Source organism: Lepidochelys kempii, chromosome 2, assembly GCF_965140285.1.
Source record: "Lepidochelys kempii isolate rLepKem1 chromosome 2, rLepKem1.hap1, whole genome shotgun sequence".
Taxonomy (NCBI): Eukaryota; Metazoa; Chordata; order Testudines; family Cheloniidae; genus Lepidochelys; species Lepidochelys kempii.
Window position 1 is genome coordinate 268,597,067 of NC_136381.1, and position 24,571 is coordinate 268,621,637.

The 24,571-nt window shown below is 54.9% G+C and overlaps 2 protein-coding genes across 9 annotated transcripts in view; both read left to right on the plus strand.

Annotated features, from left to right (window-relative positions):
* Nucleotides 1-5,547, plus strand: part of LOC140905763 (zinc finger protein 783) — a 53,057-nt gene extending 47,510 nt beyond the window's left edge. For 4 of the 5 annotated variants that reach the window (XM_078851275.1, XM_073329201.2, XM_073329202.2 and 1 more), the window contains 2 exons: nt 3,003-3,116; nt 4,074-5,547. In XM_078851275.1, the coding sequence (XP_078707401.1) occupies nt 3,003-3,116; nt 4,074-5,176 (1,217 nt within the window). In that variant the 3' untranslated portion in view covers nt 5,177-5,547. The remainder of the gene's footprint in view (nt 1-3,002; nt 3,117-4,073) is intronic. The other variant, XM_078851274.1, reaches the window with a different exon arrangement.
* A 1,263-nt stretch (nt 5,548-6,810) lies between these two features.
* LOC140905774 (uncharacterized) lies at nt 6,811-23,179 on the plus strand. 4 transcript variants are annotated; one of them, XM_073329232.2, is made up of 8 exons: nt 6,812-7,455; nt 9,309-9,710; nt 14,320-14,446; nt 16,731-16,844; nt 18,169-18,285; nt 18,843-18,956; nt 20,160-20,273; nt 20,804-23,179. In XM_073329232.2, the coding sequence occupies exons 1-8, from the start codon at nt 7,432-7,434 to the stop codon at nt 21,352-21,354; spliced, it is 1,563 nt and encodes a 520-aa protein (XP_073185333.2). In that variant the 5' UTR covers nt 6,812-7,431; the 3' UTR covers nt 21,355-23,179. The 4 variants fall into 4 exon arrangements, with proteins under 4 accessions (XP_073185335.2, XP_073185333.2, XP_073185336.2 ...); XM_073329235.2 differs by lacking the exon at nt 6,812-7,455 and adding an exon at nt 7,475-7,840; XM_073329236.2 differs by lacking the exon at nt 6,812-7,455 and adding an exon at nt 7,889-8,536.
* Nucleotides 23,180-24,571: the final 1,392 nt, after the last annotated feature.

Here is a 24,571-nt window from a genome sequence, read left to right on the forward strand (position 1 = left end):
TGAGCATAAGCTTTTGTGAGCTACAGCTCACTTAAACTTATGCTCAGATAAATTGGTTAGTCTCTAAGGTGCCACAAGTCCTCCTTTTCTTTTTGCGAATACAGACTAACACGGCTGTTACTCTGAAGTTCTGAATGTTTCTTTTCTGTGATGCCCATCCCGTTGTGGGTTCTGGACAAAGTCCGAGCTGTGAAAGCAGCTCTGCGTGGTCCTGGGGTGTGGGCTAAGGAGGAGCTTCACAATGCAGCACCACTGAGCTGCCAAGGAATATATGATGTGTCTTTGGACTTTTTTCTCAATTGGGAGGCCCCCCTGTGCCTCGTTTAAATGATCGAATTCTGCAGCTAAGAGCAAAACCTAAAGCCAGGGGACATTCTTGTGATGCTTCATTCTCTCAGTGGAGAAGGGGTCATAGGTGAGTGAAACTCCACCTCACACCAGGAAGACTTGATTTAAAAAAACACAGCAGTGGAATTTGAGTGTGTGTGTGTGTGTGTGCATAGCCAGTACTGTACCAGCTGTGAACAGGACAGTGCCCACGCAAATGCCAGACAGCAGAGAGAACCACCTAAACTTGGCTTGTAAACAAGGAGCCACTAAATAACTAGGGATCCAGTGCTGCTTTTTCAGACTGACCAGGCAGTCCAAGCAAACGTCCTCCTGGCAGTAAAATGAACCTTCCGCCACTAGAGCATGCATGCTGCATTACTGACTCCAGCACGGCCCGTGACTTGATTGCAAGGAATTCACAGACCTTCCAAGATAAAGATGCAAAAGGAACTGCTGGAGAAGACAAAGGATGCAGAGACTCTCGGTTACCACTCAGAAACTGCAGCCCCCTAAGTTCAGATGTTTGATTTCCTCGGAACTGGAACGTGCCCTCCTGCAGTAATCCTCTCCCTAGTTTGAGATTATTTCTGTAGCCTGCACAAATTATAATTTCATTTACAAATATGGTAATCGCCACAGGTGACCTCTAGGCTGTTTCGGTATCTCCTACAAAAAGATCACAAGCACAGCAGTAAAGTCCTCGAACTTTTTTATCTCTACTGAGTCTTTATGAGCCTACCCATTGAGGCCAGTGCAGAATTGTTCTTTCTAGTATATTTTCTAGTGTTGATCTTTTAATTCTTCACTATTATAAAAACGTATTTCAGTGCATTAGTGAGAGAGAGAAGTTAATTGGTTGCTGATATGGTGTCTACTTTGTGTCTTTATACTCCTAAATATTTCGCAGACGCTAGGCACCTTAGAAATGGGTGGGTAGAAGAAAGCAGATGGACAGTAACTACATTTTGATTAGGAGTTTTTTAATTAAAATGATTTCTGTTTAAGCCTCTTAAAAAAGTCAGTAGATACATTGGATGTAAAAAGAACGAGGAGGACTTGTGGCACCCTAGAGACTAACAAATTTATTTGAGCATAAGCTTTCGTGGGCTAAAACCCGCTTCATCGGATGCATGCAGTGGAAAATACTGGATGTAAAGTCTCCATTCCCTAATACTGCCGTAGATATTAAAGGTGGACTGCTGTTTGATACTGGGTGAGAAGTACTTCACTTCCCTAAGTCCTGTTACTCTACAAAGTTTAGAAGCTAAGAAATCTAGATTTTAAATATTCTGGGCACTCTTGAGATTCATGCCTCAGAACTGATCTGAGCCAGGAGCCGGGAAGAAATATCCCTTCGCGATACAGTATTGCCCAGCTGACTAAGTAGCATCTATGTTCAAAGATTCTTGTCTGAGGCAGACACCAGGTAAAATGGGATTAGTGGCCAGTTCCCGTAGGGTGATTCCAGCCTTCCTGTTTAGAAGCCAGTTCAAAAAGGGCCAATTTCTCTTCCTTCCCTGTGCTCTCTGGCAGATGGGGAAGGAGGGGGGACAGGAGCAACAATAGGACGTGGGTCAGAAGAACTGTTCTTTCAACATTATTAAATACCCTAGAAACCCACCTGAAAATGTTTTCCTTCAGCTGGTGGCCTCCCCTCCGGCTCTCTTGGTGGCTGGTTGTCAGCAGTGTCACCTGCAGGCCCCCCCCCCCTTCTCTCTATCAGGAAGTGACAAACCAAAAATGTCTTTCGTCTGAAGGAGACTCAGCGTTGTAACGGCTGGCTCAGATGTTGTGGCCAACCCTTCAATCAGAGGCTCCTGGGTACCCACCTGGTGAGGAACAGCTGAAATGCCCGTGTTCCAGTTCGGGGAGCTGCCCGGCCCTGACGGCTGCAGTGACTGTGCCTGAGGGGCTGGGATGCTGCTGCCTCTTCTGTAGTCCTGCCTGGGGCCTCTCATGGGATCCCCACATCCTCCCGTTGGACAGGAACCCTTCCGATGCTAAATCTCCCATTCCCTCTAAGTGTCTCTGTCCGTCCTGCCATGCTGCCCATCTTCCTTTGGCCCCTGGCTGCTATGGCATAGAAGGGTGGGGTGAGGAAGGTGGCACATTGACTCTGGAGCTCGGCATCCAGGGCACGTGGACTTTCTTAAAGCAGCCAGCCTTGATTTCCTTCCTGGAGCCGATCATTTCTCAAAACATCTCCTGGGGCTTTCAGCAGGTTTGGAAACAGGGAAGCCGCCCAGGGAAGGTCTGCCTTACGAAGCTTTGTTGGTATAGCTGTGTCGGTCACGGATGTGAACCCCTCCTCCCGCAGCTGACACAGCTGTGCTGGACGGCCTCCAGTGTAGGTGATCGGCACAGTGATGTCATTTGGGGAGGCGATGTTACTGTACCAACAGAAAAACTCCTCCTGTTGGGATAAGCTGCCTCTACGCTAGGAGGCCACCGCTATTCTGACCAGGAATTAGTAGCGGAGAGGAGGCCTTAATGCTTGTTTTATATAGGAGCCACCAGTCCCCTGGTGTCCTGGGACCCCTGACTGGCTTGCATGGGACAAACCCATCTCCTCCCCGCTGTTTTATTCTCCTCTGGCCAAAACCATTTGGTTTGAGACGTCAGCTCCGTCAGTGTCAATAAAACATAACAGCCCCCAATGTCTCTTTCCATAGATTATGCAAGTTCCCAAGCTGACATTTTATCCTGGATTGTACAAGAGGAAAAGCCGAGTGTCAGGAATCCAGGAGCCTTGGAGGAACGAGAAATGCCTACGGACCCCCGCCCAGGTGAGTTATGCGTGCCAGTGAGTGAATGGAAAGGCAGCGCCCTACAGAGCTGGGGGCAGAATCTTGCCCAAGCAGAGAATTTACAGCACAGGACATTATGGGAGAATGGGGGCACAGGGGGGCAGGCTCATGTGTTGGAGGGGCAGAGAGGCAAGCGAGTCATCTTGCAGACGTGGTGCCCAGAGGACAGGATGGAAGGAGGCTGTAGTCTGCAGAATTTAAAGCCAGAAGGGACCAGTTTGACCTCCTCATAACACAGGCCACTGAATCCCACCCAGCGACTCCTGTGTTGAGTCCAATCACTTGTGTGTGTGTGGGGGGGGGGTGAATTGGGGTTACAGCTGACTGTAGACCCATGATAATAGGCTGACGTCCTAAGGTGAGGTTAGACGAAAAAGAAGAGGGAGAGAAAAGTTGTTGCAGGTAGATGAGGCAGCACAAGCAAGTGACTGACCTCCCTCCGCCCAAAGCAAGGGAGAGGCCTGGCTGTGGGAAGGAGAGGAGGCCACGGCTCGGGGCGCAGATGGCTCTGAAATGAGGACAGGAGGGAGGGAAGTGGTCAGTGGGAAGATTGGAAGCCAGGAGGTGCTCCCCTTGTTCCCTTCCCCATTGTCTTCTGATCATTCCAGCTTCTCTCCTTCTTTGTCTCTACATCGCCTCAGAAATCCGTCCCTCCTTCGCTCCCTCTGCAGCTGGAACCTTTATTCCCACCTTGATCACCTCCTGCTTTGACTGCTGCGACCTCTTCTCTGGCTGGGCTTTCCCATGAGCTGAGCGCCATGAGCAGGGCCTGCGTGTGCTCAACGGCTCTCAAAATTGGGCCTCTTTTAGGTAGAGGATTTAGGTCTGTGAGTTTAGGCCCCCAGTTTTGAAAACTTTGGTGCATGCAGGGAAGGGAGCTAACAAATAATAGACATGAATAGGAAGGCTGAAATAAAAGCGCTCTCTCCTGTCCAGCAGATTATGGGATCCTGATCAAAACCGAGCAAGAGGAATGCCCTGCCATCCTGGAAGTACTTGGAACGTTGACAGGAACGTCCCAGGAGGACGTTGGGCAGAGTCCTGAGGAGGGTTGGTGCAGTGCAGTATCCCCACTGAAGAACCACCCAGGAAGGAGGGGACCAGCTCAGCTTGAAAGATGTTTTGGCAACAACAAGCCAGTCGCCATTCACCAGAGAAAGTCTGCCAAAGACAGGCCTAATAAGTGTGCCGAGTGTGGGAAAGGCTTTAGGCTAAAGAAAAGCCTTATCATTCACCAGAGGAGTCACACCAGAGCAGGACCCTATGACTATCCGAAATGTGCAAAGGGCCTCTGTCACCTGCTGCACCAGAGAGTCCATGCAGGAGAGGGAGCCAGCAGCTTGCCAGACCATCAGCAAAGCGTGGCCCAGATGCTCAGTCTCCAAGCTGACCCGGCAAGAGGCAGATGCTGTCCAAGCACGGAATGCGACAGCAGCTTCAGTCCAAACTCCAGCCTCAGCAATCCTCATCTCCTGCAGGCAGGAGAGCGGCTGTACGTGTGCACAGAGTGCAAGAAAAGTTTTCGGCTGCACATCAACCTCCTCATACACCAGAGAACCCATGCAGAGAAGGGCCAAGGGCCTCTTATCTGTCCATACTGTGAGAAATGCTTCAGCCGCTCTTCCCATCTCATCCGACACCAGATGAGCCACACGGGGGAGAGACCCTATAAATGCCCAGCCTGCGAGAAGAGCTTCACGGATAAATCCAAGCTCACCAACCATTACAGGATCCACACCGGGGAGCGGCCCTACCACTGCAACGAGTGCGGCAAGAGCTTCAGCCGCACGCACCATCTCCTGAAGCACCAGCAGATCCACACGGGCGAGAAGCCGTATCACTGCACCCAGTGCCCAAAACGCTTCTCCCAGAAGCACCATCTCCTGGGGCACCAGCGTGTTCACACTGGGGAGCGCCCCTACCAGTGCACAGAGTGCGTCAAAAACTTCACACGGAAGCAGCACCTCCGCGAGCATTGGCGGGTCCACTTGAGAGAGACCCTGAGTGCTCCGAACGCTTTAGACACCAGTGGACTCTGAAATGTCACTTGGGAGAACAGGATCAGCTGAGGGCCCGAGTATTAACAGCAGGCTAGTCCGCGGAGAATGTGTTGGCAGCGGGGGGAGACTTATAGGCTGGTATCTCTTCACAATGAAAGCGTCACGAACGCAGAAAAAGGAACCCATGAAGACGTGAAAGCAGGTACTGCATCCATCTTGCCTTCAGTGAGCTGCGTGCCGGGGCTAGCGGTATTGGACCCTTAACCTGCAGTGAAATGTTTGTTAGTGTGCTGTAACGTTTACAAAGCAGTCCTTGTGCACCACTCGATATTGTTATGACAAAGCGATTCCGTGTATTTGGTGTTCACTTGGTGATTTCAGATTGACGTGTAAAGGTTCCCTGTATGTTTTACAGTGTATGTCTAGGAGTCATTTAATACTCTGTGAAAATGCTGCCAGTCCTGAGGTGGAGCATGGTGCCCATCTTGCCTCACCATCATTACAAAAACTAAAGACAAAGCCCAAGGCTCCAGCATGAACTCCCACCAGAGCTAAGGCCTATCACAGACTTCACCACCCTGCGCTCTCAAGGCTTGTCTGCAGCGCCCTGCAGGTTAGACGACGGGTGGAAACTGTAGCGACGCACTGTGCTTATCCTACGCGTGTGAACGGACAGTGACCTAGTTCACAGTAGCGTAGTCCACCTCTGGTCAGGTGAACTAAAGCCCGTTTTAGTTTGCACTGGCCGGGTCCACACAGGGCGGGTGCAGTGCAGTATTGCAGTGCCCACCCCGGGCGTCTGACCTGCGGGGCCATGCAGACATGTCCTATGTGCAAGGTGCAGTGCTTAGGCCTGGCCTTCTCTGACATAGCCACGCAGCTGAGTGTGTATCCAGCCTGGACCCTCCACTGCAAACACTGCTCCACCTGGGGAGAGAACAGACGCCCCAGCGGTTAGTCACCGTGTTTGATGCGCTGCCAGGAGGTGCTCCAGTGCTCTGGGGAGACGTGTGGGGCGAGAACCTGTATAGAATAGAATACAGCCCCCAAGGTAAAACTACCCGTGCTACTGCTGTAATGCCTGCAGCCTCCTGCCTGTTCTTGGAGGTCTGGTCTTCTAGCCCGACCTCCAGGTGCAACTGACCAGCTGCAATTTTACTTAGCTGTTAACAGTCCCAGCCACAAAGGAGGCATGTTTGTGTGCCATATGTGGATGGATGCACTCAGTGTGAGAGCAGGAGTGTAACATCTGGGAGGGGCAAGTGAAGGCTGGACAATAGCCTGCTGGCGCTGTGAAGCCCTCTCAGCTCTTCCTCCACCTCCTCCTTAGCTGAGGAAGAGCCAGGAGCTGGCTTCCTTGTGCAGCACCCCAGCCTGGGTGTGTCCTGACAGGGGTGGGACGGGCAAAGGCTGGGGGCCCTGAGTCTCATGCAGCCTGGGGCGTGGGGGTGGCAGGAGTGATTCTCCCCTGGAGCGTGGCTGTGACTGGCTGGGCTGAGGGACGCCCCTCACCCCACAGGCTGGCTCTGGGCTTAGCCTTTAGCAGCTGGGCTGGAGGGAGCCACTAGGTCATGAATATTCAGACAGTCCTTTCCCTTCGTTTATTGCCATGTTGGGGCCGCAGAGCCTTATTCTTGACGAAGTATTATCCTCTCTGTTCCTTTCCCCTCCCCGGCAGGGCCAGCCCCTGCTCCCGCTCCAGTCCCGTCCCAGAAGCACGGGGTAGCCACCGAGCAGCTTCGTTTCCAGGCCCGCTCAGGGGCCGGGCAGTGGAGGGGGGGGACCGTCCCCTGCTCGAGCAAGGGTGCGGATCCGGCGCAAGCGGCGGCTGCTTTGGTTTCTCTCCAGCTCGCGGCTGCGGCGCGGCCCGGAGGCCTTCGCCTGGCCCATCTGGCCTCGGCCCGCCGCGGGGAGCGGCCCGGGGGCTTCAGGGTCGCACGGGGACCCCGCGGGAGGGCGGCTGCGGTTAAAGGCAAACGCAGAGCCCGGGTTTCCTCTCGTTTCTCCGGGGGCAGAAACCCCCGCTCCGCCCCCGGCAGCCGCTCCCGCTCCCCCGGGGACGCTGGGCCAGAGGCGGGCCGGGCTCCGGCCACACGTGGCAGAGGCGGAGCCTGGAAGCAGCGTCCCGGGCCGCGCGGAAACTGGCCCCGCTCCCGGCCCCGGCAGCCAGGCCGCGGCTCCCTCCCTGCGGGCCGCGCTCGCTCTGCTCCGCCCGGCAGCGGGGCCGGCCCGTGGCGAGGCGGCGCCGGGACTCTGCCCAGCCCGCAGCGGGAGCAGCCCCGCCCGGGGGCGCCATGGCCGAGCGGGCCGCTGCCCAGGTAAGGGCCCGGCGGGCCCCGGGAGCTTCTCCCCGCCCGGCTGGGGCGGCTCCGGGGGGGTCGGGTGCAGCCTCCTGGGCCAGCCCTGCCTGGGGTCCGTCGCACTTGTTTTTAAACGTTTCCAGGGAGGGGGGCTCCGCAGCCCCCCGGGGAGCCCGGTGCAGAGCAGAGGTGGCCTCAGAGCTCAAAAGCGTCTCTTCAAGAGCCCCCCGGATCCCCCCCGGCTGCAGAGAAGCCCGTTCGCTCTTGTCCGCCGGCGGAGAACCATTAATTGCTCACCAGCTTTTTCTAACAGCCCCTCACACGTCGGGAGACGCAGCAGGTCCCCCTCGGTGCTCGCGTCTTGACACTAAACCTGCCCCGTGTTTTCAGCCCTTCCTCGCAGGTCAGGTTTGCCAGCCTTGCGATCAGGTTTGTCGCTTTCCTCGGGGCTCTTTCCAGCGTGCCCACCTCCTTCCTCGATGGTGGTGCCCGGACTTGGGCCCAGAGCTCCCCCTGGCTGGGGCTCCCCAGTGTCCAGCACTCCTGTTACCACACCCCAGAATCAGGTCGGCCTTTTTGCCCTGCATCACGCTGACGATTCCTGTTCAGTCTGTGGATTTAGGGAGAGTCCAGCCAGATCTATCAGGGTTCCCCGTCCACCCACTTAAATCCCCCAGCCCCATTCACCCTGTTCTTTCCTTCTCCCCCGCTGGAAACCCCCACTCTCTCCATATGCCATCAGATATGGGGCGGGGGGTGGAGGTGGAAGGACAGCCCTGCCTTTCCAAGCCCTCGTCCGTCCCCCCCCCCTACAAAAAAGCCTCCTACACTAAATGTATTAAACCCTGTGGAAATTCCACAAACCAAACCTTTGTCTAACAGGATCTGGCTGGGTAAGTGTGACCCCCTCCCCGAAGGGAAATCAAAAGGAGCAAGGAAATGACAGTCTCTGAGGCTCCCCTTCACTGTACCCCACACTGCAGCTTTCCATAGACATAAAAACAGCCACACTGGGTCAGACCAAAGGTCCATCCAGCCCAGTATCCTGCCTACCGACAGTGGCCAATGCCAGGTGCCCCAGAGGGAGTGAACCTAACAGGTAAAGATCAAGTGATCTCTCTCCTGCCATCCAGCTCCACCCTCTGACAAACAGAGGCTAGGGACACCATTCCTTACCCATCCTGGCTAATAGCCATTAATGGACTTAACCTCTCTCTTAAACCCTGTTATAGTCCTAGCCTTCACAACCTCCTCAGGAAAGGGGTTCCACAGGTTGACTGTGCGCTCAGTGAAGAAGAACTTCCTTTTATTTGTTTTAAACCCGCTGCCCATTAATTTCATTGGGTGGCCCCCAGTTCTTATATTATGGGAACAAGTCAATAACTTTTCCTTATTCACTTTCTCCACACCACTCATGATTTTATAAGTGAGAGACTCGGCATCGTGGCAAGGAACTTGCTGCTCCCGCCAGTGACCCGGAAATGCTCTTTGTGCACCCCATTCCTAGCACGTCCTTAACGGCAACCTTGTGCGTCCCCCGTAGAGACAGGACACCCCCTCCCTGCTGGTCCTGCGTGCACATGTCGCAGTATCGGTGGAGGTGGCGGGGAAGGGTTTTGCATTGTACTGGGGGAGGAACGTGCTGTGCGTCTCCACGAGGGAATTCTGTCCGCTGACGCAGGGCTGGGCGCTTAGCGGAAGTGCACTGTGTGGACGGCAGATTCAGAGGGGGCCGTTGGCCTTTCCTGGCTTTTCAGGGCTGGCTCTCTGGGGCATCTCGCACTTGCTCAGCCTCAGTCCCTTTAAGTGGAGTTTCGTTTGTGGAATGACGAGTCCCCCAGCTCCACTTACGTTTCTGTCCTTGCAAACAGGCTCCAGAATGGGACCCGGAGTCAAAGCGCCCAATACCTTTACAGTCCCGCTCTGACCCCAGACAGACTTCCGAGAGGGAGAGCCAGCTGCAGCCGGCAAAGCTTTCCATGTGGCCTGCAGTTGCTGCAATCCAAGCTGTGGACAGGACGGTGGATTCCCATGCCACGCGGTTGCTGACTCTGGAGAGGAGAATGGGAACAGCTGAGAAGAAATTAGTCGATTGTGAGAAAACGGTGATGCAATTTGAAAGCCAGCTGGAGAGTAAGTGGGCTGCGGTAGGAACTCTGATCCAGGGGTATGGACGGCTGCAGAGGAGGCTGGAGAACATGGAGAACCTGCTGAAGAACAGGAACTTCTGGATCCTGAGGCTTCCCCCAGGCACTAGGGGGGAGGTCCCCAAGGTAACGATACCCCAGCTGGCGCCGAGGGGCAGAACTAAATCATGTGCAGAGATTTTCAAGAGTCGGGGCCTAAAGCTGGGTTCCTACCTTCATATTTAGGCAATGAATAAGTGGCCTGATTCTCCCAAGTGCCGAGCGTCCCACCACTCCCATTGGAGTCCACGGGTGTTGCCGTGTGCTCAGCACTCTGGAAAATTGGGGTATTTATTCATTGCCTAAATATTGTCCCTTTGTGACCTGCTGGCTAGTCAAGTGCAGGGCCCTGGGGATGTTCCCGCTGGAACTTTATATTGATGGTATTTTCTGTGATGTAATGCTGTTTATTTACAAGGAAGGTACAAAGTTCTGCTTCTCCCAACACAGGAGAAGAACCAAAAGCTAAAAGAGTGTCTTAGCTTATAGCTCCAAGCCTTTGTAGCCAGCACCAGAGCCAAAATCTCTCTCTAGGCTTTTCTAGGGTCCAACACCAACCCATGTTCCCGACCACCAGGCTGCTACTCGCTGGCTTTCTCCCTCCTCAGTGTTGTCAGTTCTGTGTGTTACACGCTCGCGTGTGCCCCTTCTCCCACAGGTTCATAACCCCTTTTGTCTTCGGTGGAGATTTTGCAAAAAGAAAAGGAGGACTTGTGGCACCTTAGAGACTAACCAATTTATTTGAGCATGAGCTTTCGTGAGCTACAGCTCACTTCATCGGATGCATACCGTGGAAACTGCAGCAGACTTTATATATACACAGAGAATATGAAACAATACCTCCTCCCACCCCACTGTCCTGCTGGTAATAGCTTATCTAAAGTGATCATCAGGTGGGCCATTTCCAGCACAAATCCAGGTTTTCTCACCCCCCCCCCCCATACAAACTCACTCTCCTGCTGGTGATAGCTTATCTAAAGTGATCATTAAGTTGGGCCATTTCCAGCACAAATCCAGGTTTTCTCACCCTCCGCCCCCCCCCCTACTGCTGGTAATAGCCCATCCAAAGTGACCACTCTCTTCACAATGTGTATGATAATCAAGGTGGGCCATTTCCTGCACAAATCCAGGTTTTCTCCCCCCCCTCCAAAAACCACACACACAAACTCAATCTCCTGCTGGTAATAGCTTATCCAAAGTGACCACTCTCCCTACAATGTGCATGATGATCAAGGTGGGCCATTTCCAGCGTAGATCCAGGTTTTCTCACCCCCCCACCCCCATACACACACAAACTCTCTCTCCTGCTGGTAACAGCTCATCCAAAGTGACCACTCTCCCTACAATGTGCATGGTAATCAAGGTGGGTCATTTCCAGCACAGATCCAGGCTTTCTCACCCCCCGCCCCCCGGGAACACACACACACACAAACTCACTCTCCTGCTGGCAATAGCTCATCCAAACTGACCACTCTCCAAGTTTAAATCCAAGTTTAACCAGAACGTCTGGGGGGGGGTAGGAAAAAGCAAGGGGAAATAGGCTACCTTGCATAATGGCTTAGCCACTCCCAGTCTCTATTTAAGCCTAAATTAATAGTATCCAATTTGCAAATGAATTCCAATTCAGCAGTTTCTCGCTGGAGTCTGGATTTGAAGTTTTTTTGTTGTAAGATAGTGACCTTCATGTCGGTGATTGCGTGACCAGAGAGATTGAAGTGTTCTCCGACTGGTTTATGAATGTTATAATTCTTGACAACTGATTTGTGTCCATTTATTCTTTTACGTAGAGACTGTCCAGTTTGACCAATGTACATGGCAGAGGGGCATTGCTGGCACATGATGGCATATATCACATTGGTGGATGTGCAGGTGAACGAGCCTCTGATAGTGTGGCTGATGTTATTAGGCCCTGTGATGGTGTCCCCTGAATAGATATGTGGGCACAGTTGGCAACGGGCTTTGTTGCAAGGATAGGTTCCTGGGCTAGTGGTTCTGTTGTGTGGTATGTGGTTGTTGGTGAGTATTTGCTTCAGGTTGCGGGGCTGTCTGTAGGCAAGGACTGGCCTGTCTCCCAAGATTTGTGAGAGTGTTGGGTCATCCTTCAGGATAGGTTGTAGATCCTTAATAATGTGTTGGAGGGGTTTTAGTTGGGGGCTGAAGGTGACGGCTAGTGGCGTTCTGTTATTTTCTTTGTTAGGCCTGTCCTGTAGTAGGTGACTTCTGGGAACTCTTCTGGCTCTATCAATCTGTTTCTTCACTTCCACAGGTGGGTATTGTAGTTGTAAGAAAGCTTGATAGAGATCTTGTAGGTGTTTGTCTCTGTCTGAGGGGTTGGAGCAAATGCGGTTGTATCGCAGAGCTTGGCTGTAGACGATGGATCGTGTGGTGTGGTCAGGGTGAAAGCTGGAGGCATGTAGGTAGGAATAGCGGTCAGTAGATTTCCGGTACAGGGTGGTGTTTATGTGACCATTGTTTATTAGCACCATAGTGTCCAGGAAATGGATCTCTTGTGTGGACTGGACCAGGCTGAGGTTGATGGTGGGATGGAAATTGTTGAAATCATGGTGGAATTCCTCATGGGCTTCTTTTCCATGGGTCCAGATGATGAAGATGTCATCAATATAGCGCAAGTAGAGTAGGGGCGTTAGGGGCCGAGAGCTGAGGAAGCGTTGTTCTAAATCAGCCATAAAAATGTTGGCATACTGTGGGGCCATGCGGGTACCCATAGCAGTGCCGCTGATCTGAAGGTATACATTGTTCCCAAATGTGAAATAGTTATGGGTAAGGACAAAGTCACAAAGTTCAGCCACCAGGTTAGCCGTGACATTATCGGGGATAGTGTTCTTGACGGCTTGTAGTCCATCTTTGTGTGGAATGTTGGTGTAGAGGGCTTCTACATCCATAGTGGCCAGGATGGTGTTATCAGGAAGATCGCCGATGGATTGAAGTTTCCTCAGGAAGTCAGTGGTGTCTCGAAGGTAGCTGGGAGTCCTGGTAGCGTAGGGCCTGAGGAGGGAGTCTACATAGCCAGACAATCCTGCTGTCAGGGTGCCAATGCCTGAGATTTTGGGATTGATTTCGCCTGATCGTTCTGTTAATTTAAAGAAGTGTTTACATCCAGTGTCAGAAGTTGGTGACCTCTGCAGTCACCGTACCTGTAGGCATCACAGGGGGAATGTCTGAGCTGAGGGGTCTGTGTATACTGGAACTGTTACAGACGCTCATTACTGCGACAGAAGGGGTTCGTCTATCCCTGTTGTGTAATCTACCTCTCCAAGAGGTGGTAGCTAAGTCAACAGAAGAATTCTGGGGTGTAGAGGTCGGTGTGAATTTTTCACAGCCCTGAGTGACGAAATTAGGTCAAACTAAGTTTTAGATGTAGACCAGGCCTTGCTTTAGACATCCACTTTTGAAACTCGTGGCCTCTTTCCCAGGTCAGTCTATTGAAAGATTTCTTTTCCCGTTGACATTCCATCTCCGCAGCAAGATTTCCCCAGTCAGGGCTGCGCGCTGGAGCGTGATTGCTCGTCTCTCTTCTGGAAGGACCCCAGAGTATGTTCTAACCAAGTTACAGAAACGTGCTACAATAGCGCCCAGGCGAATTGTGTTGACATGCTGCTCTGACGCTGTGTTGGCTGTTCCTTATTCACTGGCCTAAAATGGTTTGGACGAAGGGAGTGATGTGATCTGGCTGCCAACCTGTGTGACGGTGCCTAAAATCACACTGGTTAGGAACACCGTGGCTGCGCTCGGCCCATTCCCTCCCCGCTGCAACTCCGTGGTGTCAGCACACAGCCATCAGCGCTCAGGCTCCGTATTAGAGTACAGGGTTCAAACGTCTGCAGGGGAGGAAGGACGGCCTAGGGCATCGGGCACTGAGCTGGGACTCAGGAGACCTGGGCTCAGTCCCAGGCTTCTTATGTGTCCTGGGGCAAGTCACTTAGCCGGTGTGTGCCTCAGTTCCCCATCTGTACAACGGGCATAACAGCACTGGCCTGCCTCACAGGCCTATTGTGAGGCTACACACATCCGACTGTGAAGTGTGGAGATACAATGGTGACGGGGACCATATAGGTACTTTGCTTAGGTTCAAATGTTGCTCCATATTTGCAGCCTCTGAGAACAAATTCTGTAGGCAAAACCTGAACAAAGAGTCACTCCACAGGGACCTCCTGGCTCAGTTAATCGCTGGGGCCAGATGATCCTTTGGATCAGTACTCCAAGAGTACTGCTTCTGCAATAGCATCTTCCCAGTTCCTGAAACCTGCCGAGGACCCGGGAAGGGGCCCCCCTCCCCCCGGTGAAAGGGGGATCTGGGAGCAGCTGCAGATGTGGAGTCCGTAGCAGCATTTGAGCTGTACTGCCTGGTACCTGGAGAGCGGGATGGAAGCTCCAGCACTGATCCTGGGGGAGAGCCGCATGTGGCATGGATGGAGAGGGGGAAGCAGTCTCTGCCCTACCCCTATGCATGACCAAACATTCAGATTTTCCTTTCCAGCTCTGCCGGTGCGGGGGTGGGGCAGCATAGCCTCCTGCAGCTCTAGCTGTGATGTCTGGGGTGTTTTTACATGAAACCCATTTCTAGTCGTTTCCCCAATAATAGCCAGGGGAAATTGCTCCTCCCCATCTCTCCTGATTCATACGACAGGTGGGATTGACCCAGGAGGTACTGAGTGTGCAACGCTTGTGATTCCAGGTGCCGGTGACGTTCGATGATGTCTCCGTCTATTTCAACGAGCCAGAGTGGGGGAGCTTAGAGGAATGGCAGAAGGAGCTTTACAAGAACGTGATGAAAGGGAATTATGAGGCCCTGATCTCCCTGGGTAATTCTTTTTTCTTCACTCTCTTAAGAGAAGCTGTGAGATCGCTGAAGGCAGAGTTGGCTCCAGCTCAAGTTTACTCTCCAATTCCTTCCATTCCTGGTGGATCAGTAGGTAAAATCCTTGTAGTGCGGGTCTTTGATTGACGGTGCATTTTAAAAAGAAATTAAAATACACCGTGTTGTTCCTTATTCCTCCACCTCCAGTGCTTTCCACCTGTGGCCTAGATGGTGGGTGGATTCAGTTGTGCATATTCTACACATGCACAGAGACTCTGGCTCTGTTGCATTAATGTCAGATCTCCTGACTGAAGCCAGAAGTTGCGTCTGAGCTAATGGAAACCTTTGCAGTCCCAAATGACCCAAACATAGTGACATGTTGTAGCTGGTAGCACTGGAGGTCTCGCCATTTCACATATGAGCTTCGCTCCCACTCACTCCTTGGCCTCTCAGCTTGAATGGCCAGTTACTAGTTCTAACTGAGAAGATGGGTTCTGTGATTGGGCTGCATGGAGACCCCAAGTCGTGTTACGCAGGTAGTTCGCAACCAGCTGCCCGAGGGCAATGGCTTGTGTTCCCCACTGACCTGAGCTGGATTTGAGCCAGTCACCTAGAAGAGAGATTGTGTCCTATCACTAATTGTGTGGACCATCCAGTTCCAACTCTAGATACTGGACAAAATTCAATGCTGGTGTGTGTGGGTACCTGTAACAGGGTGGACTAGATCTGGAGGAGGCCTCACAGCGCTGCCTCACCCCTCCCTGGAAAAGAGAAGAAGAGACATCCTCCAGGTAGCCTAGAGTGGCTGCAAGGGAAGCAGCCAATCAGAGGGGCTGCTGGAGCAGCCAATCAGGGCCAGAAGGGCCATATAAAAGGGAGCAGCAGAGGATGAGCAGTCAGTTGCTGCCTGGAGCTGGAAGAGGGCATACTGGGTTCCTGGCTGGCTGGAAGAGCAGCAGGACCATGGAGAGCTCACTGCAGGCAGGACGGAGCCCAGGGAAGTCTGCTTGCAGGGACCAGGGGAACAAGAGGTGCTCCTGGCTGGCTGCAGGGGCTGTAAGGGCTAAGACAGGTAGTTGCTGGCAGGGATTGGGGAAGCGAGGGAATCGCTGCTGACTGGCTACCAGGACATAATTAAGACAGGCTACGGAGAGGTGGCCCAGGGAAACGCAGGTCGTTAAAGGGATGTGGCACGTGGCTGATACTTAGAGGGTCACTGGGTTAGGACCTGGAGGGCTGCAGAACATTTTGGACTAATACCCCAGAAAGGGTCCGTTTGCATCTGGACTGTGTGAGACTCGGGCAGAGGACTGAGTTCTGAACACCTGCCTGACAAGCGTAGCAGCCAAGGGGGACACAGTGAGCTGAGAAACTTAGGAAAAACTGCAGCCATGCACACGCTCAGCCAGTGGGTGTTGACAAGAGAAGGGTGCCACCCCATTACAGTGCCACTCCCCTTTGCCCCAGTGGGTTATGAGTGGCCAGCTGCATTGAGACAGATGCAAATGGTATCTGAAGTTAACTTTTAACCCTGGCGGCCCTGCATCGGGCTGGACGGGCTGGGCTGTGCCTAGCCGGCTGGCTGGCTCCCTGGCCCTGGCTGTGCTGCGCCGCGTCTAGCCAGCTGGCCGGACCCCTGGCCATGCCATACCCAAGGCCCAGCCGGATTTGCCCCAGTCTCCGCCGTGCCAGGCCTGCCCAGCTACCTTAGTTAATCACTTAAAATAATTTTAATCATTTAACCGGTTAACTTTTTTAACCGATATTTGCATCCCTAATACACATCATGTAATTAGTAGGAAGGAAAGGAATAATCCCGGGGGTTGACAGTGGACAGCAAATTCAATACCCCAAATGCACTGCCCAGTTCGCCCCAAGTTTTCCTTGGCTAAGATCCTGCACCTGAAATGTCAGGACATAACTGTACTTTGTGTGTCAGAGAACAGCCCTGGCATCCCCAGGCTCCCTGGCGCCGTTGTATTGTAGAATAAATAGTGTCCAGATTAACCCGTCTGCCCCTCTGCAGGTGGCTCCCTGAACGGCTTCTTGGTGCTTAATAAATAGGCACGTGGATTAATACTTCCTGTGCCCATGGCAGCCCCTTCCCTTAGGAGGAATCAGAGAGTCCCACCCATCAGAGGAACAGCGCCCTGCCTGGTGCAGCTTCTCTTCACATCACCTGTCGCCCCCAGCACTCGGGGGTTGGGTATTTCAGAGCATTGATAATGATCTGGAATGAGTATCCTACTGTGTGAATCAAACCCTGGAGCGTCTCTCTCCATCTGCAGACTACGCCATCTCCAAACCTGACCTTCTATCCCGGATTGAACGAGGGGAGGAGCCGTGTGTCGGGGATCAGGGTCGTTCAGAGGAGAGCGAGATCCCTGCAGACCCCAGCCCAGGTACCCTGAAACAGCTCAGAAATGAGCCCTGAGGTCTCTCGCTTCAGCTGGGTTCCCCGGGGTCCCGTTCCACTGACTGCCATAGCTGGAGGTGTGACTGCCTGGCGAACGTGCACAAGGAGTGAAGTCAAATGGCTTGGTCCAGTGAAAGCTTCACGAGCTCTTTCATTCCCTCTGTTTCAATGGGCACTTTTCTGACACTTGTGCCAGGGACAGGAGAACATTTGGGGGAATTAGGGCGAAATGGACGTTGCTTCCTCCGAATCCCTGAGATTGCACGAGGGGGTTGAGCATCCTGTTTGTGTGTTACTCCTGTTCTTTGCTTTTTTAATCTAATCCCAGCCGGTGGGTAAGAGCAGCGATGGGATGAAGCCACAAATCCAGATCTGGATCTTGATTCCGCTTCCTCCCCCCTGGTTTGACCAACTGTGTTCAGACACCCTGTGACACCGGACTTCCCCTGGCTGGTGCCCCCAGGTTAGGCAGGGCCCGAGAAGAGAGAAGACCTCTCTGGAAGGAGCAAGTGGGAAAAGGGCTCCTTTGAGAACCCAAAGTCCGGAACAACCCAGGGGCAGTTACACAATTTAACCCTGGCAGCCTGCGTGCTGCAGAACATCCCGTGTCCTGAACGGGCTCTGAGACGGGACAGGCTCGTCCAGCCCCCGGGGGAACCACTAGAACGAAGGGAAGCTGAAATTCTAGCAAGCTCTCAGAACGTGCAGCTCTTCCCCATAGGTGGATTTCTGTTGTCCTTGTCCCTAGCAAGTGCCATCTGCAGCCCTCCCCTCATCCCACCTCGGCCCCCTGCCCCCTTCCTGACCATTCTGGCATCGACCCCATCTGCAGCCCTCCATTTCCCCTCCCACCGGAGCTGCACTAGTGTCTGTTCAGAGCAGCCCCCTCTGAAAACCGATGCTGGCAGAGATGGGTTTGAAGCTCCTTGGCCCAGCTCTCAGCGGGGAGGAGAAACACGCAGCGTGTGTCTGCGTTCAGGCTGGAAGGGGGAAGTGCCAGCCAAGGAGCTGGACCCGCGGGAGTTCTGCTCAAACAACAGAAGTGTAGCCGTGGGGGTGCACTGCGGGAGGGACTAGCTGCCCTGTGTACGATCTCATCTGAGCCATTACGGACGTACTTGGGGCAGCCAGCCCCTCCCACCGCCACGGCTACACGTCCAGCTCGAAAGTCGACGTACCCTTAATACCCTTGGCTGGGATTTGGTAAACAGCCTAGCGACTTCGGGCTCCCACCTACAGTGCATGGGAACTGGGTGCCCAACTCCCCTAGGCTCCTTTGAAATCTGAGCCTTTCTCTTTCCTGTGAATAGAACCCCCCGGTTCTGCATCAGACATTTCATTGTGGATTAACCAGGAGGAGGAGGATCCGGGCTGTGGGGGCCAAGGGGACTCTGGGGAAAATGAAATCAGTGGAAGCCCCTGCTCAGGTGAGTAATGGATTTCACCATCTCAGAGCTGCTGAGCGCAGTAATCACCCCGGAGCTCTTTTCTCTGCGCCCAGCCATCTCCAGGGACCAGCAGCCGTTTCCTCACCCTCTGGGCAGACTGTCACTGACGTCTGCATTGCTGTACCCGACTTCTGCTGGCTTGTCCCCCTGCCTTTCAATAGCACACAGCCTGCCTCCGCCTCGCCCCGTGTGGGGCTGGCAATGCCCTGCAGGTGCTGGCAAGGAGCAGCCCCTCTGCTCAGGAGCTGGGACGGGACCTGCCCTGCGTGCACAGGATGCTGTCTCACTCCCTTGCCTCCAGCATGGGAGCCTGACCCGTCTGGCTGTTAGTGTCCGTGCTCTGCGTTCGTTAAACCAAGCGGAGCGGGGGTGTCCCTTAGTGTGCTGGCCATTCAGCAAATCCCCTCCTTTGGAGCCGCCCAAACTTGTCTTTGGGCGGAGGAGGGGTCCAAAGCAAAGGTGGTCGGGCCTGAGCTCGGTGTTCGGATCTGGCCGAGAGCGGGGGAACACGGTGTAATCCTCTTTGCCCTGAACAGAGTTTCAGATTGTCCCCTCTGATGCCGTGTCCTGGGTTAAACGAGAAGAGGAGCCGTGTGCGCAGGATCGGCCGGTCTCTGGAGAAAGCAGAACCCCTGCAGGCCCCAGCCCTGGTGAGTAGCAGCCAAGACCACTGGGCACAGGGCGTGAGGGGACGAGTGGGGAATCCAGCTGGACCGTTTTACAATTTCTGCTCATCTGCTCTCAACTTCTGACATGTTGTTAGTTTACAGGCTGCAAGCCAGCCGCTCGCACCCCCTCCTGGCCCTGCCACCACCCAGTCCCATCGCTGAGCCTCTCCTCCTTTCCCTCTTTGGACAGTCTGACCAATGGTCTTAGCCCCTCGTTTTCTGCTGCCTCTTGATCCTCACAAACGCCTTTTGTATCCATTAAAAAGAGGTGTCTTCTCTCCTCCAGCAAAGAGCCAGTGCTGGCTTTAAACCCCTAACTCAGGGTTTAAGTGGGAGTAGAAACCAAACTGGAACGTAATCCCACAGGAGTGGAAGGGACCCCTAGGACCTGGAGTCCAGTCCCTGCTATCGCCAGCCACCCCAGCATGGAACTCGTTGCTGGAAGTTTGTTTATATTCCTGTTTTTTCAGAGTGGCACCAGATACAAGCATTTATGGCTAAATTAGTATTAAATCCAAACGGAATTTGTACAGTTGCTCCAAACATGCCTAAAAGCCCCACTAGTCAGGAGTTGCTACATCCAAACAGTGATGAACCTTGATAAGCCTGTACAGACGTTGATCAAGGATACGCACAAAAAGGAGTCGACCCAGGGGTGCTCAAACCCACGCTGGCTGGCTCCCATGAGGACAGGCAGACACGCTAATGAACGAAGCTCACCCCTTTATACCCTTTCACAAACGAGTGATGTCCGATCACCTGCCGTTGTCTTCTCTAATGGCCAGGGATTAGGCAGTGTGGAGTTGTCCTTTCTCTGGCTTTGGCTAAAAAATGCTGGAGCAGTTGGACAAGGAATTTTCCTTCTGACTTCATCAGCTCCGCTTCCGGTTTAATATTTCCCGCAGAGCGTACCCTGGTGCAGGCACGGCTGCTTCAACCCTCCTGTCACGCCTTCCCGCAGCTGGGAAGTGCCTCCCCTGTACGGAGCCTGCAAAACCAGATTCTCTGTAGTCAAGTGCATCTAACCCTGAATAGACTAACCCGACTCGTTCAGAAACCTACAAGCTCCACCTTCAAACCCCTTTTTCTTGCCTCCGCTTCTGTCGGGAGCCCCCTCCGGGAGGTCTGTCCCCTGATGGTTAGAACCCGTCTGCTAATTCCCAGCCTGCTCTTCCCTGTGAACAGAATCTCCTGCTCCAGCACCTGGCCTTTCCCCCTGGGTTAAACCGGAGCCGGAGCCGTGTGTGGGGACTCAGCCGGCTTTGGAGCAAAGGGGGCTCCCTGCAGAGCCCAGCGCAGGTGCGTGTTGGAGAGAAACCGCTCGGAACCAGTGAGTGCCGACAGGAGCTGGTCAGATCCAACTTTCAGCGCATTGCAACTGCAAACGGGCTGCCGGGATCATCAGGCCCCTCCCATCCCCTCCAGCACGGCCCCTCTGCCGGAGGGAGGGGGGTGGCGTAGGCCTGGCCATTCCAGCGTCACTCCACCTGGGGAATTCCCAGCAGGCCACGTAAGGCTGCTGTGCAAGCCCAGAGTCGCTCAAAGCAGCCTCATCGCTGGTGATCTCAAGGCCCAGGGCCAACCCCAGCACCTCAGGGAGACAGGGAAAACTTCCCCTCTGCCCTTCTCTAGGGGGAACAAAGGATTTATCGACCCCAAAGCGAGGCGGAGCCAGGTCCGGTAAACCAGCACCTTGATGAGTGTCCCCGCTCGCTCCCCACGGCCAACTTCCTGGGACTTGACTCCAAAGCTGGAGCCCCTGAGTCGCAGAATTCCCTCCCTCCCCGGCAGGTGACGTGAATAACGGCTGCTTTCTTCTGCCCCGGCAGGTGACGAGATCCCGCTCCAACTTGCAGAGGAGCCTCGTGCCGAGGAGGGGGGCGAGGGCCCAGGCCCCCCTGGGGCGTCCAAAGGGACCAGGGTCCAGAGCCCCGGGGAGGGCCCTGCGGCTCGGCAGAGAAGCGTCCTAGGGAGGTCGGCTCAGGGCAAGAGGGGCATTGGGGAGCTCAGAGCGGCCGGGGGCCAGCAGAGAGCCGTGGGGGGCGAGCGGCCCGGCCCGTGGCCTGAGCGTGGGAAGTGCTTGGGGCAGAAGCAGTCGCTGCTGAGCCCCAAGAGGAGCCAGCTGGCGGAGAAGCCCGCCAAGTGCAGGGAGTGCGGTGAGAGCGTCGGCCGGGTTCAACGCTGCCTCCAGGACCAGCACATGCCCCCGGGCAAGCTGCCCTTCACCTGCACCGAGTGCCGGAAGCGCTTCCGCAAGAAGCGGCCCCTGCTCTTCCCCCCCGGGCCGCACCCGGCCGAGCAGCCCTTCTCCTGCCCCGCCTGCGGCAAGGCCTTCGGCCGGCGGGACACGCTCCTGGCTCACCAGCAGACCCACCTCTGAGAGCACAAGTCTGTTGCGCTGCCTGTGGCCAGGGCTTTGTCGCCGCGGGGCACACGCAGCACCAGTGGGCGCCCGCCATGGGGGGCTGCCCCCCCAGTGCGGGAGGAGCTTCGCCCACCTGTGCCTCCTGGCCAAGCACCAGTGTGTCCCTCCAAGGGCACTCAGTGTGGACGGGGCTTTGCCCGCCAGGACAGCCTGGCACAGCACCAGAGGACTCGTCTCCTGCACGAGCCTGCCGAGGCCACCGCGGGGCTGGCAGCGGGGAGCCAGGGCCTCTCGGGCTGCACCGGCCCCTGAGCTGGGCTTGGCAACCCAACCCCCAACTGTGCCCACGTGACACGTGTTACATCCCACCCGTGCCAGGCGAGGCAGAGACCCTCCAGGAATAGAGTCCCTGGGGAGGGTTTGGGCCAGCTGGGCTGTGGCTGCCCACCCGAGCCCTGCAGAGAAACCATCTGTGCGGGGACAGGGCTTCCCACAGCTCCGTGGTGGGGAACGTGTCGGGTCGGAGCACTAAGAGGTCCAGCACCGCTGGGAGGAGCAGCCGCACTGCTCCTGAGCACGGGGAAGGTTAAACAGGGACACTGAGAATCCAGGCAGGAGTGTCGCTCGCTGTGGGAACATCCTTGGTCATACACCACGAGCCAGCTGGGCTGGTGCATTCGGGTCCCTTTGCGCACCCCTGTGTTCGGGCAGCACAAAGGGGCCGGAAAGCAGCCAGGTCGGGCCAGCTGAGAATCCCCGGGCATGGGGGAGCTCTCAGCTTGTGCACCGACTCCCGTGCCACCATGGCCCACCCAGCCCTGTACTGGGGGCTCAGCCAAAGTGCCCAGTGCCCCAGCTCTCCCCACTTTGCCCTGAATGCCGTGAGCCCTCCACACCTCTGATTATCCCCGGGCAGGGCCTTCCGTTCTAGGGTGGATGGGCCGTTCCTAACTGCGGAGACTCCAGTGGGGTCTGGCTCGCATGCTCTTGCCTGTTATTAACTGGACAGTCTGACCAACGGGCTCGGGCAGGTCATCAAATGATGTCTGATGGTAACTTGGTCGGTACTGACCTGGGACCAGGTCACAGGAGTAAAGCGCCATCCCTTGTGACCAGTCCTCCCTGCTCCCAGCCACTTGGCTGCTCCGAAGTCATTGAGGCACAAGATCACGCACAGTGGAGAGGAACCGCGTGCGTGCACCGAGTGTGGGAAAAGCTCCCGGTATGAGCATCTCCTGGTTACCTGCCAAGAGTCACAGCAGGACAAGCTCCTCCTCAGGGACGGGCCCCTGGGCCTGCAGCAGGGAATCAAACCTGGGCCCCTCTGTTCCAAAGCAGAACAGGGCTGGTCGCTCAGCCGTTCTGGTTTGACGGTAGAAATATCACAGCTGTTACCGGCTCAGAAACAGCTCAGGAATTTAACTCTCGGCGCTGGGAGAACCCACTGCCCTGCACCCTGTGCAGTCTTTTCCCCAGTGCAAAGTGCGTGCAGAACGCTTCCAGATCAGCTTGCTGCAGCCTCTCCCCCTGGGCCAGTGTCAATGAGAGCAGAGGGTGCAAGGCAGTGGGGGGACAGGCCCTGAGTTGCAGTCATGGATGGTTCTCCAGTGAGGACAGCTAGGTTGGGATTTTCATAAGTCTTTGGGAATTAGGTGCTTAAATTCCATTCAGAGTCAATGGGAGCTGGACACCAAGCTCCCTTAAGGGGCCTGAGGCTTGGAGCTTAACTTGTTTCTAGAACAGGGGTCAGGAACCTGCAGCATGCATGCCAAAGGCGGCATGCGAGCCGATTTTTACTGGCACACTGCTGCCAGCCAGGGTCCCAGCTGCCGGCCCCACTCAGCCCGCTGCCTGCCTGGGTGAACGGAACCCCAGGCCGGCAGTGGGCTGAGCGGGGCCGGTGGCAGGGACCCCGGCTGGCAGGAGCCAGCAGAACCCTAGACTGGCAACGGGTGAGCCCCTGCCCGTCTGGGGTTCTGTCCGCCATCCCACTCAGCCCACTGATGGTCTGGGGTTCTGGCTGCTACCCAGCTCAGCCTGCAGGCGGTCTGGGGTTCTGGCCGCCGGCCCCTTGCTAGCCGGGGTCCCAGCCATCGGTCCTGCTCAGCCTGCTGCCGGCCTGGGATACCAGCCACCCGCCCCGCTCACCTCGCTGCTGGTCTGGGGTTCCAGCCGCCTGGTCCCCTGCCAGCTGGGGTCCTGGCCGCCAGGCTCACTCAGCCCGCTGCCAGTCTGGGGTTCCATCAGTGGGGGCCCTGTAAATGTAAAATTTATTACTGGCACACAAAACCTTAAATTAATGAAGACTTGGCATGCCACTTCTCAAAGGTTGCCGACCCCTGTTCTAGAACATTAGGTTTGGATTGAAACATAAATCCTTGATGCTGCTGGTTCTACTCCACATCCCTACCTGCTTAAGGGAAGTGGTAACATACACAGCGAAATGTCAGAATAAGCTGGGTTTTTAAAATTACTTTCAAAATGCTGCTTTTGGCTGCCTACCTTCTCTGACCTCCCCAGCACAGCCTGTTCCCAGCCTGGTGTGGGCTTCTCCTCTTCTGCCTTGGTTCACACGTCGAGGTATTTATTCTGCATCACAGATGCGGGCTGCTGAGGTTTTTCTTTAGTTTCATTTGAGAGGCTTTGGGCGCGTTTCGGAACTGATGCTCTGACACCCAACATACACTGGGGTTTCCTTTTCAGGAGGAGTCAGGGGAAGAGAATCCCCTTCCCATGATTTCCAGGATCAAAAGGCTGCTGGAAACCTGTCTGCTCCAGAAACATGTAAAGAGCAGCTTGGTAGAAATGGGGGTTTTCTAAAGTCTGTAAATAAAATAGCACAAGCTAATTCCATGGTCCTTGGCTCCTTTCTGTCCTCCTGCAGCAGAGGGAAGAAGAGTGTTGTGGTCTCTAAATAACAGGGAGTGGGGAGTGTACGGTTTGCTACAGACAAACTCTAGCCCTGCCCTATGCAGGTGGGACCCTGCTGAATTCTGTGGCCCACTGTGGACAGCTGAAAGAGACAGGTAGCGATGGCCCCTGTCCATGCCAGGACAGGAGTGGGAGCTGGATCCACTTTGCACCCAGAAAAATGGATGTTGGGTGGGTTGAGGCCTTCTTGTAACACGAGCCCTAGCCAAGAGGTGCGGCCCTGTCACGGTGTGGCTCAGCAGTGTGTTTTGTGGTGTTACTGCGCTGTTACGCAGCACCACAGTCTAGGCTCTTGCAGGCA